This window comes from Amphiura filiformis, chromosome 7 (assembly GCF_039555335.1).
Source record: "Amphiura filiformis chromosome 7, Afil_fr2py, whole genome shotgun sequence".
Taxonomy (NCBI): domain Eukaryota; kingdom Metazoa; phylum Echinodermata; class Ophiuroidea; order Amphilepidida; family Amphiuridae; genus Amphiura; species Amphiura filiformis.
The window spans coordinates 38,502,832-38,519,629 of NC_092634.1; the positions used below are offsets into that span (position 1 = coordinate 38,502,832).

The 16,798-nt window shown below is 35.6% G+C and overlaps 2 protein-coding genes across 4 annotated transcripts in view; one reads left to right on the forward strand and one right to left on the reverse strand.

Moving 5' to 3' along the window:
* LOC140157129 (uncharacterized) overlaps positions 1-409 on the forward strand; it is a 45,525-nt gene extending 45,116 nt beyond the window's left edge. The window contains exon 12 of the mRNA XM_072180207.1: positions 214-409. Within this exon, the coding sequence (XP_072036308.1) occupies positions 214-315 (102 nt within the window). The 3' untranslated portion in view covers positions 316-409. The remainder of the gene's footprint in view (positions 1-213) is intronic.
* Positions 410-8,564: 8,155 nt separating this feature from the next.
* Positions 8,565-14,697, reverse strand: LOC140157130 (uncharacterized). 3 transcript variants are annotated; one of them, XM_072180209.1, is made up of 6 exons: positions 14,394-14,697; positions 13,508-13,681; positions 12,984-13,163; positions 11,699-11,881; positions 10,639-10,716; positions 8,565-9,983 (listed from the first exon to the last, which is right to left on the reverse strand). In XM_072180209.1, the coding sequence occupies exons 1-6, from the start codon at positions 14,649-14,651 to the stop codon at positions 9,654-9,656; spliced, it is 1,203 nt and encodes a 400-aa protein (XP_072036310.1). In that variant the 5' UTR covers positions 14,652-14,697; the 3' UTR covers positions 8,565-9,653. The 3 variants fall into 3 exon arrangements, with proteins under 3 accessions (XP_072036310.1, XP_072036309.1, XP_072036311.1); XM_072180208.1 differs by having other exon boundaries at positions 10,639-10,719; positions 14,394-14,695; XM_072180210.1 differs by lacking the exon at positions 12,984-13,163 and having other exon boundaries at positions 10,639-10,719; positions 14,394-14,695.
* Positions 14,698-16,798: the final 2,101 nt, after the last annotated feature.

The following is a 16,798-nucleotide window of genomic DNA, read 5'->3' on the forward strand; positions in this document are numbered from 1 at the left end:
GCTGTGCGTCGAAAACCGCTACATCCGAGAACCGCGGTCCATCTAGTTAATTCTGTCTTCAATTATAGAGGGTGCTTTATTAAGAGTGAATACAGTACTGCAGTTTATAATTTTAGTACCATGCTTATAAAATTGCTATTTCAATTCTGATTGGATAAATAAAATAAGTTTTTTAAACATGACATAATATTATGTTTCCTATTTGTATTTCAGCCTGAAATGAAGAAAGCAAAGAAAAGTAAATTGAAGAGGAAAAGTTTCCCCACAAATATGGATGTGGACAAGTTCCTAGCACAGCTGCAATACCCACAGTGATACGTATTGGATTCTGTTACAGCAGGTTTGAATCTAGATTATCCATGATGGGCTATTCCAGTTAAAATCCACCCACCCCCTGTGGAAGATTTCATTTGGCCATTCCAATTCTAGTAGCACCGTATGTCCAATCTACATGTAGCTGGAAATGTCGGCTAGTTTTATGTTAAAATTATGAAAATTTACCAATTCCAGTTGATCATTGCACAATTTGGTCTGCAACTGGACAATTTTGTTTGAAATTTCAAAATCTTCCACACATCATCAACTTATTATGGATGAAAATGGTTGGATCTGGAATTATTTAAACTGTTGGATAAGATTGGAATTCCAAAATCTTCCATTGTGGGGGTGTGGTTTTCAAGTGGAACAGCCAAATGCAGGTTGTGATTTCTCAGGGCAGGCTAAAAAATGTGATGCAATCAAGCAAAATGAGTCGGATGTTGGGAATATTGATTTTGAGATATAATCACTAATGGTATTCAACTTCCTTTGTATTTTATTGTTCTGAGCAACACTAAAATGGCCATATCTCTGGAACCATAAGTCTAATTATGATGGGGTTTTCAGCAAAATAAAGCTCTGAGAATGGCTCCTATAATGTGATTGAAAACTGAATTTTGATGGACATCAGACTCATTTTGCTTGATCGCATCACAAATGAGTTATTCAGTTATTATATTGGGGTGCAGTGGGAAAATAATCAAAATTTCCTTGGGGAGATATGTTTTTATAGCTCTATATTGATCGACTTTGCATGCTCAAATTCAAGGACAAGTACCATTTTACTTTCATTGTACATGTGTATGTAAATATATTATGGATCCAAAAAATGCTACAATTTCCTTTAGCGATATGTTAAACTACATATTTGTAGCTCTATATTTAACTTAGCATGCTCAAATTCAAGGCCATGTACCAATATTTTTCATGTGCAATTGTGCGTAATGTGAATGAAGGTATGTCATGTACATGTATGTAAATAACAAACAAACCAAACCTTAAATTAAGCTTTGTCACAGCACCCCAATTTGCACTCCAAAATTTGAATTTGGTGCACACATTGGAAGTAAATTATTTGTATCATACTTTTTACGGCTTGTAATTGGCGAAAAATATTTGGTTTTTGTTACTGCGCGCATCAAAAAAGTCTCAACTTACGCTCACGTAAAGTCACATATGCGAAGCGTGCTAGTCACACATTGCACAAAGCGCATCTAGCATAGGTGCTGCGCCCAACTGTGTACACATCATTCTATTGATTTTATATCAATCCACAATGTTATGAGTCTTTGCCAATTATAAGTCGAAACAAAGTATAGAAGAAAAGAGTAGCATTATGTTTGCCTTGGCATTGCGTCCTAATTCATGATCTGTGACACAAGTTGGTTTTTTTAAAGACATTTTTGAGACCTGACATTTGTGACAGAACAAATGTTGATGTGATTTCAAGGTGACATGAAATGTGTTATGCCCAAATGTTATAATTGAAGTACAGAGACTCACTGTTTATTCCAGTTGAAATCCATACACCCCCTATGGAAGACATGACTTTAATCTCCCACACAGGGAGTGTAGATCTCAAATGGAGTCACCCATTCAGGTAACCCTAATTGAAATTCAATTGGAATAAGCCCTTGATATCATAAAATGATGACTTATTGTTTTAAAGTTATGCAACAAAATACAGAATGTATTTATAGTCTATACAAATTTATACATTGAATGAAACTATAATATTGGGGGTTGTATGAGAACCAGAAAGCCTTAACTCACAGAGGAATCCTTTGTGAGATACGGCTTTCTGGCTCTCAACCCTCAATATGTCTATGTTGAATTTTGTAACTTTAATTTAAGAATGTATGATTCTTTTTAAAAGAATTCGGTAAAACAGAAACACACTGAGAAATTCATATTATTCTGCAATGTTAATTTGCTTAAAATATATCTGCAACAAGAAACAAAAACAATTTACAAGAATTCAATTTTATTGTGAACTTATGAGTTAGATATATACAAATAATCACACTTAATTTTAAATTAAGTTCTATATTAACGCTCACAGCACATAGTTTTGTACATTTATGAAAGAATTTTATTATTATTATCTCCTGAAATTGTTGGAATAGATATTTCATCTAAATGATTTCATCAACCATTCTTTGTACTTCAGGTTAGCAACTATTTTAAACTGTTGCAATTTGGTAGTTCACAGCATCTTGCGAATGGTTAGTGAGCTTTGGCAAAAATTGCATTGATCATTTCATAGTGAGTGTGTATAAGAATTCAAATATCACAGATACTTTTGTAGGTCCTATGGTACTTGAGTTATGTTGTAAAGAGGGCTGAAACAACAACACTTTTATAAAATGTACATAATTCATTAAAACAATAAATCAAGCAAGTTTTCAAAGTAAATGATTTGTAGAATGAACTTTTGCAATGTACATCAAGTGTTATTTTTCAATAATATATTGATTTAGATAATGAAAATCTGCTTCAACCAACAATAGAGAATCTACCCTTAATATTCTGCGGGGAACATAAAAGTCCCAAGATTTGAGATATTTTTTATTTAAATATCAAAAGCTATCTCAAGAACCACTGAACCAATACTAGGAAACTCATTTTAATGCATTTTTCATGCTGATTCCAAATATGGGCATGAAAATGTACAATTTTGAAATGTTTGAATTTCAAGAAAATTGGGAACTTGTCGTGTGCAGTTGATACCTGCATGGAGAGAGTTAAATATCACAAAAGATAATACAAAATGGCCATGTGTTTTCAGCAACCTGCATATAACATGCTTGATTTGGTTAATAAAAAGAGTCTCTCATTGTACAGTACTGTATAAGCAGACATTTTCACTGTGGTTTTATTTTTGTGCATTTCGCTGTTTGAGACAGGCCCGCAAATTCAACACCCTGAAAATGTGCTTGATGATGAAGCTTAATTACTAAGAAATCTACAACCGTGAAATCACCACCTGCGAAAATGTTAGTGAAGCTCGCAACGCAACCGCAAAAATATCGATACACAGAAATAGTGGCTTATACGGTAATTATATATAATTATCATTTTAAGGGCTCGGATAGCGATGTTTGCAGAGTATTTTTTTGTAGGACCTGAGAGCACATCAGACACACCAAACTGCATTCCAAGTATGAGGAAAGACCTATCAAATAATTTTGATTTTTTGAAATTCGCGATAACAATTTTAGGTCTTTTGGGGAAAAATGTATATGCGAAAAGTCAAAATTTTCAAATGATGGTCCTCCCAGCTACATACACTCTAAGTTCATATCATTAGATTTATAAAGTTTACTTTGATGACTGTTAAATGCCAAAAATATCAATTTTTAATAATTTTCCATGTACTTACTATACTGTAAAAGTCAATATTTTCGCGAGAAGATATTTTCGAGATTTTGATGATTTTGTGAATTGCGCGAAAATTTCTACTTTTACAGTATCATAAATTTCAAAAAATCAAAATTATTTAGTATCAGAAGGACATTCCTCGTATTCAAAATGCACTTTGGTGTGTCTGATGTGCTTTCAGGTCCCACAAAAGATACTATGCAAACGTTGCTATCCGATCCCTTAACCATTTGCAATTTATTTTCAAAAAGGCTGTTTGTTTAACAATTCATAGGTAAAAGTAATTTTAGTGTGGAAATTAGATGTACAAATGTAAGATAATGACCTTTTATCTCAATTTATTAAACATACTTCAGGTGAGAATGTTGGAGACAAATTGTCAAAAGCAGCAGTTATAAATAAAAACCTGGCAAAATTGATGCTAAATATAATTGCCAAATGCCATTTAAAAATATTTAAGATCTATATGGTGAATGAAAAATATGTGCAAGCAACTTTCGTAAATTTTGGTCACCTTTGAACAATCAAAAATGTAAATTTTTAATAATTTGCCATAAATTTGTATTATATCTCAAATTCCTCGCATTCAGAATGCAATTTGGTACATGTGTGTCTGATGATGTGCTCGCAGGTCCCACAAAAATACTGTGCAACTTAAGAGCCCTTAAGTTGCAAGTACCATTCAGATTATATTCCCATCATCCCATGGCAGCTTATTAGTTGTTAACTGTTGTGAAACATTAAGAATGATTCATGTGTAAAAAAATGGTCATTGTATAACATAGGTCATGGTAAGGCTAAAACACTTTGATGAACAACATGTCTGTTTCCTGTGACCACATTTATTTCATTTTGTGAAGCAAATTTAATTACCCACATGTCATATTTTATTTGTCAAAGAAAAAATTGTTTAAATCAATAACATATTATTGAAAATGAGCCTGTAGCTTTGCACTTTTAACCTACTTTGCAACTGATTGGGCTATTCCAGTTGAAATCCTACACCCCTGTGTGGGAGATTAAGGTCATGTTTTCCATAGGGGGTGTATGGATTTCAACTGGAATAGCCCATTTGCAGGGCTATTTAAGTTAGTTGACAAAGACTAATAATTGATATATTGAATTGTGGCATGTACATGTACTGATCATTTTGAGATTCCTATATACAGTAAGCCAAAAAATTAAGGTACCAGTTACGTTCACCCCCTGTATATCCTAAACAAAGGCAGATATGTAATAATTGGAACCAACAGCCAATAGCTGCATCTTTTAGCTCGAATTTAAGACCTCATTCGTTGACATTGTTTAAGAAATAAAGACACGACGATCCAAAAACCCAAGGAAGATGCAAATTTAAAAGTTGCAGTTTGCTACATTGCATGCCCTATTGATTTGTACACAAAGTGTTCGTGAACAAGATAACTAGCGCTGTGCTTTCATTGATTAGCACAAAAAACTAGTGTCGTGCTTTCATTGATTAGAACACAAATGTGCAACTTTTTATTTTGTATCTTCATCAGATTTTGGACTACCGTTTCTTTAATTCTCAACCAATTTCAACAAATAAGGTCTTAAATCAGAGCTAAAGAGTACAGGCATCGGCTGCTTGTTTGAATTTTGACACATTTGTCTTTATTTAGTATATACAGTGGTGAACACAACTGGTACCTTAATTTTTTGGCTTACTGTATTTGTAAAATGAGTTGAACTTGTACTTCCACTGTCACCAATCAACCATGCACCACAAAATAATTACATAGTGCATGGGTGATTTCTTTAAGTTGCCTTGCCAACACATAATGATTGTTTTGCTATGAAGTTATCACCTGCTGAAGAAGCCTCGGTCTGCTGCATGCATGTAAATCTGATTTAATGTATGGAAAAAATTGTATATGTGTTTAATGGCTGCATGCATGGGTAATACAATGTACATGATCTAAATTTGTATCAGCAAGCTGGGTAGTGAAATATTTTTGTTGGCTCAGGGTTTGTTGGGAGAATTTTGCATGATTCTGGATCAAGTGTAATAATTTTAATTTCATGTTTAAAATTTTTTATTAAAATTAGGTAAATTTGTAAGTATAATTATAATTGAATGAAATGATAAAATGTAGGTTACAAAAGGCAAGGCATTGTACCCTGGAACATTGAAACATTACACAGAAGTGGCACAGGGGCATGTGCCCCCCCCCCCTCCAATCGAACAGAAATTTTAGAAAATCCCACAGGAAAATTGTTGAAAAAACGGCTTGTGCCCCCCAATCAGACCCAGTTCCCCCCAATCACAATATCGAGTTCAATGATGCAATTCTTAACATATCAATGTACAAGGGGAAGAAAGAAACATGCATCTCACACTAGAACATTTTTAACATAAAATTACTTATTCCAAGTTTTTAGTTAAATTGCTGCAGGAGTTTGGCTTCTGCAAGCAAGAGTGGAAGAACTCTCCTGCTCTGGAGGTTCACTGGAAGTACTGCTTTAGAATCTTTGAGTAAGGTCAAATAGAGATCCCTCTTTGCTTCCAGACTTGCGAGAGCCTGGAACGATCTTTCTGCCGTTTTCACCTGCTCATACACGAAGGAATGAGTCACTTTTGACAATATTTCCTTCGGATCTGGGTTTTCATCCCTGCTAGTGCTAGCATGACTATCCTGGGAAGGCTGTGTCTCCATAGATGAACTTGGTTCTTTAAAACCTAATTCTTGTTCAGACAGCAAGTTGTCCTCTTTGGAAAACATTGCACGGTTTTTCAAACTAACTTTGTTGAAATTAGTCCCAGTCTTTTTAATTTGCGTGAGTGACATAATCGGAAAGCTCCAACCATCCCAGTGGATTGCATTCTCAGTGTTTACTTCCGTTTTCAGAGTGTCAAGTTGAAGAAATCTCAACTTCTGAGGGATGATGCTTGACACATATATGAATGCATCAACCAATCATTTCCAACCAACTGGATCTATTATTTTACTAATTAAGGGGGTACTACACCCTTGGCCAATTTTGTGCCTATTTTTGCATTTTTCTCAAAAATTATAGCACATTGGTGACAGGTAAGATATGTATATTATAGGGGCAAGGACTACAACTATTCTTCTGAAAATTCAGGAACTCAAAGCAAGTAGTTATTGATTTATTGATCAAATATTGGTTTTCCCTCATTTTTTACTGTAACTCCACAACTGTAGTCCTTGCCCCTATAATAAACATATCTTACTTGTCCCCAATATGCTATAATTTTTGAGAAAAATGCAAAAATAGGCACAAAATTGGGCAGGGGTGTAGTACCCCCTTAATTGACCTTTCTCGAGTATTATCTTTCGGTGATGAATTAATTCAAGATAATAATTATTGACAGTAATGGATGTTCTAAAAAAATATTTTGTGGCATTTAGAATATTACCTGCAATCGCTATCGCCGTGATAAGTATAAATGCAAAAGCGAAGGGCGATGCATCGCAAAATTGTGCGATTGCCAATCACTTTCCAAAAGCGGTACATCGCAATTGCTTGGCGATCAAGTATAAATTCAGCTTTAAACTGATATATCACATTCAGAGATACGAAAGTGGAAAAGGACACTCTAAGGAGATAAAAATGCCCATCAAAAAGTAACATTTTGCTATATTGCAAGTTTATTTATATTTAAAGTAACAAGACCAAATGTCGCATAGAAATTTCAATAGTTTTTCATTATGTCAGTCACTAGTGAATGTCATTTTGAAATATTTTCATATAACATTTATTTTAAAAATGTTATGACATAAATGATAACGGGTGTAGTATATCAGTTTCCATTTTAATGAATTCACTTAGTGAGAAAATTTTGCTCCATTCTTGTAAACTATCAGTGTCAGAAAAGTTTGTCATACTGTGTTAAAACCCTGCCTGCGCTAGGAAAAGTCACCATTCAATTGTGACTTATTCACGATCAAATTTGGTTTATTGCAACTTCCACTATGGAATGTTGCGTAGGAAGTATCATTTAGTTCAATTCAATTTACTTTGTTTTGAATTGCATCGTTTGTTATAGTCTGTTTGCCTTCCTCAAGGCAGTAAAGTAAAATCAATTTTTGCGATTTTCTCAGAAATTACTCATTTTTGCACAAATCTGTTATGCTAATTGGATTAATGGATTCATTACAACATTTCCTGTTTTGAAAATGTATACAAGTTTATAAATATCATCATTACATTTAGAGATACAATAAAACCAATATTTATATTAATGCCTTCCGAGTGTTACAGTGTAAAAGTGTAAACACCCGACTCCAAGTAATGTAAGGTAATGTTGTAATTGAATTTGAGATAGAAATCAATTTTTTTCCAAGAATGTAAAAATGTAAATTTGTGTTGACAATATAAAGATGTACAAAATAGTTCTAAAAAGGTATTGATGCAGTTATAGACCATTCCTATCATTGTCACCTTCCTGTCCTTTATGGGATATCAATATCACATATTATAGGGTGGTGAAAACGAGATCAAGAAGGGTATCATTTTGACTATTCATTATTTTATAATCATGTGATACCCTTGACCTCACTTTTAATGTTTTATAGTATGTGATATCATTGTTCACCCCATCAATAGCAGAAAGGTGTCAATTTATGAATTATAGGAATTATATAGATATTCTCTATTGGGCTAGTCCAGTTGATATACATACACCCTATGTGGAAGTCATGGCATTAATCCCACACAGGGAGTGTAGATTTCAAATGGAGTTACCCATTCAGGTAAACCTATTTGAAATTCATACTCCCTGTGTGGAAGTTTAAGGTCATGTCTTCCACATGGGGTGTGTGGATGGCAACTAGAAGAGCCTGTTACAACTGTACATAAATGTGAATATTCAGTTGTGTATATTATAATTTCTATTCTGCATGTACAGTTATTTTATTTTATATGATTTTGACATAAACTTTGATACATTTATTTATGAACAATAAAAGAATTATTTCTATTGAAATATTGCATTAACAACTGATCAATTTTGTATTTGCTGTTTTTATTTTATTTTAGAAGTGACATGTATGGCCTTTGTCCTGAAGTAAAATGTGATATTGAAAATCAGGTGATGTTAAAACTGAGGTAGGGCTAAATTGAGCTACTCCCCATTCCAGAAAAATACAGCACTAAGTTTTGGGGATTAAAAAAATATTATCAAGTTATGACAAATGAAACATAGCTAAATCCTAATCCTTTAGTTAGTCCTAACCGGAAATAAAATAAAGAAAAGAAAAGGATCACTATTTTACTAATTTCTTGAAAAAAGAGCCAAAAACATGCATTTTCGGCTGACAATCTAGTAGTCTAAGAATTCAAAATCTTAAGTATATGCTGAAATTTTGCTCTAATTTTCACTTTTTTGTGCTACTTTAATTGGTTATAAGAATGAAACATGTCTTTTTCCAAATATTAGAATGCATAAACTGAAATTAGTCTTAGTACAAGTCTTTGGGCTTGATTGTCACAGTATACGAAAAAACACCCTAAAAACGCATGTTTTTGGCCCTTCCAAAAATTGGCCAAATATAAAAATTTGACTTTTATTGCTAGTTAGGACTAACTAAAGGATTAGGATTTAGCTATGTTTCAATTGGCAAAACAGGGTAATATTTTTTTAATCCCAAAAATTACATTTCTTTAACCCCAACATTTTTACATTAGTAGAAATATCGCAAATTATTCTCGGATGTCAGACATCCCTGTCAATTTCAGCAGCTGGGATGTAAATCTTCGGAATTCCAGAAATTTGGCCCAAAAAAAAATCTGGAAATGTATTTTTTACCCCATTAGGGAGGGTGATAAACTATAGCGTATTGCGCAGACCAACTCCCTTAAATATTTTTAAATACCGCACGCAAGCCCTCGGCCATCTATCCAAAGACCAGATGGATTTTAAGGAAATGAATATGTTGCCCATAAATCGTATTTGGTATTTATTAGGTTTATCACAAAAAGTGAAACTCTGCTTTCATTAACAAATGATCTGACGGGAACACTATATTTGGATTACTGTGAAACTGTTCAATCTTGCTCTCATCAATCATTTCCAATACACCATCGCATTGAATACGATCCGATCCGTACCAGATGTAGTCCAGAGCTGCAATGAATACTTCCTTGCCACAATTTTCTGGCTCAGTTCTGTAACTTTTGGGCCGCAATTTTTCCGTTGTGGCACTGTCGTCCATCTTTGCCTGTTTTGTTGGTGGAATTGGACACTCTTCAGCATCTTGTGAAGAAGGATCTTGGTGGCAAGTAAAAGGTGCCTCAAAGCCCTGAAAAAAAGCATACAAATTAAATTCACCACTAAGTTCAAGTTTTTTTCACCATCATCATATCATATATACACTGTAACAAAATATTAAGAAAAGGAAGGTAGGGCAATCAAAAGAGCAAAGCTCGAAAGATGTGATTGCCCTCAGTGCAAAAAACAAATAGACGCCTACAGACAGAAGACAAGGACAGGGGTGCAAACGGCAGACTGACAAGACTAGTGCAGACAGACAGACAATGGCAATGGCATATAAAAAAGTCAATTGAGAAATATATATAAGTATGCATGTTAACTTACAGTACAATATATATATATGTAGTGTGAAATAAACTTGAACTTGAATTCACCACCGTCCACATCGTATTTAATAATATTAAATACAAAAGCTATATTAAATCAGACTTGAATATTTTCCATAATACTTTCTTCAGTTATTAGTGCATTAACAAAGCAACGCTGGTATAATTTCGCAAATTCTTTTTTTTTTAAAGATTATAATCATGATAACAAGATTTGGACAACAACGGCTTTGGAGAGGTTGAGAGTCACTGTACATAATTTTTCATATTGCTGACAGAATCTCTAACAATATCTTTCTGATGCAACATCCATCTCAATTTTGCTTGATCTTTATACTGATTTAATGAATGACTTACAGCAATTTCCTTGTAGGAACTTTTCAGATGTTTCGACTCGTGTGAAAATAAATCTGGAACCTGGTCCACAAGGCAAGGCTTCTGTGATGAAAGACAATACAACGTGTCTCAACAAAGGTTACATGCAGATTTAGAAATAATCTTAGTTGACGCTTACTAATAAATTTCCTTTTCATGACATAAACCCATGTGAATGTCAAGTTGGGTAGGCCCTACTTTTAAAGCATACATTCCCGAGTAAGCTGTTTGTGTGAAAATACAAAATGGAAATCAAATGGATCATGAGTTTCCAATTGGACACCTTAAATAAGGGACGAGATCATTGTTCATTATCAGGTAAAACCATAGACCCTTAAATTCTTCTTTCAAAGTCTGGTAAAACTTTATATTGCATCATTCCAACTTTCAGGATGCTGTATTGGCTTAAAACTAGACTTCTCCGTAGTCCACTTGCCCATTTTGCATACTCTGGCTTTTACATGAGCATAAAACTCTGATTTGTATTAATTTGTGTGCAATTGATAGACCTTACTTTCTTTTACTGTCACTTATAAACTCTTTATGGACATTTACTATTGAACACTTAAACGTCAGTATAATTTTAAGTTCAACGGAATGCGTTCATCATGATTAATAATAACATATTTTTATTTATCAAAATTCAACTACGACACAGTCTAGCTTAAAACGTGCTTTGATTATCTGAAAGGCGGTATAAATGATGAGGAATAGAGGTTATCCGTGTTCTATAAGCTGCATACTTTATCAGCGAAGATACCTGCATGTGCAACCATAACTGTTTCAAAGTAGCCCGCTAACTGTCATGCAAGTAACTCCGAGGTCGTGCATTGAATTGGTTTTGAAAACTAACCGCTGGGGGAGGGGTGAGTAAATGTCGGCTCATATACTCTTATAAAGCATCGATGTTATTTTGACCCATTTAAGGTTTCGTTAGAGACGAAACATCCCACACCCCATGACTGCACCCTCCCCCCCCCCCCCACACCCCCACAAACCACCCTCAGTCACCCCTGCAAACACACAATAATATATGGTATACCTTCTTATCTCTATTCTGGTCCACTCTACGTCTGAAAAAGTCTTTGTCTTCATCAGTAAGACAGCCATTCTGCATAAATTGGTATCCAGGAAAGTGAGGTTCTTGATTCATATCGCCACACATGATATGAGGTTGATCTTCGCCTCCTGCGAACTCAACTATGTATCTCATTGCCGAAGACAGCTAGACATGGAAAAGGACAATCGATTGAATTATCAGTCAAGTATATACACTGAAAATCCCTAGCTGTATTAAACACTTTTTAAACATATATTAGGCGTTTAGCCAATTTTTTTTATTATTATCTATACATGTACCTTTTCAGAAAAGGTTTCATATTATAAAACTGATCCTCCTACACATACACAATGTATCTAAACGAATCCTAAACACTAACACCCGTCTCTAAATGCTACCGTTTAGCTAAAGGTTATAATAGAAAGAACCACTGTTTAGCTTGTGTTGAATTATATACACGCCAAAGAGCTCCGAAGTATTCATCTGCTCATAACGATTCAGAAAAAGTATAGTTTGACCTATCTGCGACTTACCGTTCTTGAGTTATAAGCAGAACGGTCAAAATTAGGGGGTAATTTTCGTTGGCCACACGAGGGTCAAAAACTAAAAGTGCTCCGATTTCAAAGGAAATGGTCTCAAATTGCTCGTCATGTAAAATGAACTCAAATAAGGAATATATCTCACCATGGTCTCACCTTCTAGGATGCTTCGTTACCTTGGAAACATCATAAAATATGCCATAGTCATTGTCAATATGCCCTATAGGCTGCAATGGGGGGTTGACCTTTATTAACAATAACAATATTAAGGGACTGCAAAACATTCTACATAATTAGGGGCTGTGCAATAATTATCAGCCCCCCCGGGGGGGGTAAAATTTCCGAATGGCTCGCCAAAAATCGCTTGCCCCCCCCTCTCGGCCCGCCAAAAATCGCTTCCCCCCCCCTCGCGGCCCGCCAAAAATTCTTTCCCCCCCCTTGAACACGCCAAATTTTTGGGATCCCAAATTCCAAACTTTAAATGGTCTATATGTATGTTGCGAGCGCAGCGAGCATGAAAATTTGCATATTTAAGCGTTTCCGTACCGTTTTCCTAAGCCTTTTTAAAGCATTTTATTAAAAAGGTGCCCCGTGAATGCGTGCCAAAATCGCTTGCCCCCCCTCGGCTTGCCAAAATTGCTTGCCCCCCCCTTTCGTCTCGCCAAAATGTCTTGCCCCCCCACAATTTTACCCTCCCCAGGGCTCATAATTATTGCACAGCCCCTTACCTGCAGTGTTGATAAATCTATAGATTTGTAGCGATCATATATAAGATGAAATGTTCCAATGTTTAGAAATTTGCCAGTTTTTCTACAGCGTAGTCTGCAAAACAGCATCGGCTTGATAAATTCTTTATGTGCTGCTGGCAATGATGCATCGGCGTCAAAATCTGCGTAACAGGCTAATTCCTGCAGAGAGATTTCAAAATTAATTTTTTCAAATGGACGAAAATTGCCATGTTAAAAGAAACCAATACTCGCATATTTTCTAACAAAAGGCGCGTCGGACATGTCGGAGAGGAGCATGACCTAGCGGTGTTTACACTCAAATATTGAGACAAATTAAGGTGACACAAAAGAGGAATAGTATCGGTTCTATATAGTCCGACGAGTAGGACCTGATTTTTTTCTTAGTTACCAACTATACTCTGACTCTGATCGCTCAAGAATGATTAACCACAAAAACCCACCATTCATAAATATTACAGATTTTTATAGATTTTTTTAAACAGCTGTAAGTGAAAAATCAGTACCTTTTCAACTACTTTGAAAGCATCGGTAAGCTCTTCTTTCTCTAGTTCAAATCGGCTTGTCTTAACAAATATAGCTACTCCGATTGCTCTCGAAGGCGATATGCTGTAGAGTCCCTGATATCCACGGTTGCGTAACATAGGCTCCAAGTGAGTCCTGTGAAATTCTTCACCGACCTGTAAAAAGAAGGAGACTTATGAAAAGAAGAGAAACTAGAATTTCGCGGTTCTCGACTTGTGCGGTTCTTGACGCAAAGCGTCGGCCACAATGCCTCCACCTTGACGCGTATCATTTTAACCAGTGCAATTTCACTTCACCCCAAACTGACCTTCATATTATTTGCCTCGCTAAGGTGGTCAATCCTAAAGAGCTTGTAATAGAATAGAGTGGCAATAGATTATATAATGCTTTGTTCGTTTGATGCCGATTAGAGATTGCGACTGGCTAATCATAAAAGTGGTAACATTGTTTCGAACAAAGTGGTTCCGCTATTAAATTGGTCACTGATCCGGCATCATATTAACGCTCTACACAACAGGCGAGTATCAAAAAGTGACCACAATACAGTCATGTGTAATGGCAGTCATGTGTAAAGTGGTACCATTGTTCTCACGTATCCCAAATGTGTGCTTGTGTGGGTCTGAAGTCTATAAAGGAGGCGTTAGCTGTCGATGCAATCATCTTTAATACCACCCACCTGACTTTAGGCGCTTCATTTAAATAAATTGAATGCTCTAGCTGATCGATTACACATCAGAATGAATTGAGGCTGCCATATCCACATATCTTTATTACTCTATATAATGGTAATGTGTTACATTTTTGTGATCTTTAGGCCCAGAAGAATAATTTGACATGTTTTTAGCGAAATTGGAGCAAATGTCATACCTCTTGTAGACACACTATATCTGCATCATGATAATCCAACTCACGCATGATCTGTGGAAAACGTTGAAATTCCTTAAAATATTCCCGAGGACAATACGGGAAACATTGTTCAGGTGTATACCCGTCAGCCAAAATGTTGTAATTTACCACCGTGAAACTCTCCTGATGCGGCTCTCCTGAGTTTGACACATTCGTTAACCATTTGCGTTGCAGGGGAATGGTTCGGTCAATACTTTCCATGTCGAGCACTTTATACATGTAGGCTATCCCGGGAACGAAACAAGTAGATTTTACTCTGATAGCTTCTGATATGTAGGCCTACTATCATGTATAGCAATCCAATATCTGTGATCTTGCTCAATCCTGTTTCCAGATTTCACAACTTACACACGGGCTTACACAAAAACAAAGGAGTAAGCCATTGTGCGTAATTTCAGGTCAGGGCCACGGCAATTGAATGCCAATGTCAAGCAACATTTATTTTTAATTGTTCATGTTTGACTTTATGGAATGTTCAGTGCCAGAAGTGTATGAAATAGCTGCCATATGTAGTTGAGAACAATATACTGTAAATTGCTAAATGTTCACCGTTCACTGGGCAGCTACTGAGCATTCGTTATGTCCGCCATAGAACTCCAAACGACCCATTTGCCAGCAGTGCAATGATGATGAGTTCCGGTTAAATGTAGGCCTATATTGGTACTGGAGACTCGGGACTGGAGACAATGTAGTGTCCTTTGGGACCATGTTCTTCGTGAAGTTGGCATGTTCTGATTTAAATGAAAGATACTAGCTATACGAGTTAATACCATTTATTATTTCTATTACTTTCAACCAAATATGGTAGGTCCTATGTTTGGAAGTTATTTAAGTATTAATTATTTCAGTATAAGATGGCATGACCTTTGGAAAAGTACACGGATCCCCAGGGGAGACAAAGATCAAATGGCATACAAAACTTTTGGAAAATATGTGGTAGCTTTAGTGCATGTTGCCACAACTTTTCTGGAATAGAATTATTGACATTTAAGTGAAAAACAACTGTGTCATGTGCCATCTGGAGTGGACGTCATAGAACTGGCCAAACGCCTGTCTAATAGTCAGTTATACACCAATCCGAGAAGCGTTTACTGTATTTGGCCCTCTATTGACGGCAACACAGATGAACCAGAGCGGGAGATTTAATTCGTAATTCAATACTCATGATTGTGTATTGAATATCACTATTGTGTACAATTCCCGGGTACAATTCTGTATAGCACACAATAAATAATGGATGGAACCCCCGACCTCGGGACACCGCAGTTTTACATCGGGGACACCGCAGTAATGGCGAAGTCGGATAGGTGTATAGACGCAACAGTGTGCCTCACATACCACGAATGACGTTTCAAATTGTTGCTGCATATTTTGAAGAAACATCTTTTAAAAGGAATCACCTGACTGTCAAAAGAGAGTCAGTTAACTATACCTGTGGAGTCGATTGACTCGATCTGTGGAGTCGTGCACGACGCGGTAGATATTTGGCACTGACTCTCAAAAAGAGTCGGACCTGACTTTCAGTACAGTGTCAATTGAATACCTGAGTGGAAGAAGGGCCCAACTCCATCAAAACTGTTGTTGAGATATTAAGAAAAACTTAATATTTGGACAAATTTTATAGACATACATTTGAAATCATATAATTATGACGTTTCCATGACAACGGTACAGGTCTTAATACGAGCTGGAGTTGGGCCCTTCTTCCACTAATATACTGCAAGTGCCAGTTCCGTAAGCAGATGTGTTATAAATAGCTACAAAAATTTGGAAACTATCCAATAATTGCACAAGTAGAAGCATGTAATATGATATCTACCAAAAAAACGTTGACAACGGAAAGAAATCAGCAAGTTTAAAAAACACCACCTCGGCTCACTTTTTGAAACTTGGTCCCATTTGAACACCAACAGCAAATCAGTGTTTTTATTTTATTTCAACAGAATACAGCGTTTCCAACAAGATTACAAACAAGCCTACTTGTTATTCGTTTAATTCAATCATTAATCATGATATTATAAAACAAAACACAAAAAGATATTGGCTTATCATGCAAGAACAAGATAATAACCTTTCAGGTCGTTCCAGAAAGCTTACAAATTAATATCGCATCTGCACATTAAAGATACATATAACACTTCTGGAAATGTTTTAAATTGATATAAATATGATAAAGTTTAAATCAGTACCTTTTACAAATGGGACCAAGTTTCAAAAAGTGAGCCGAGGTGGGTTTTTTAAACTTGCTGATTTCTTTACGTTGTCAACGTTTTTTGGTAGATTTCTTTTCTTTTTATGAATGTAGCCAAGCAGCTCCAAGCTTGGAAAGTCATCAGGTTACGAAGTGCACCATAAAACGAATAAAA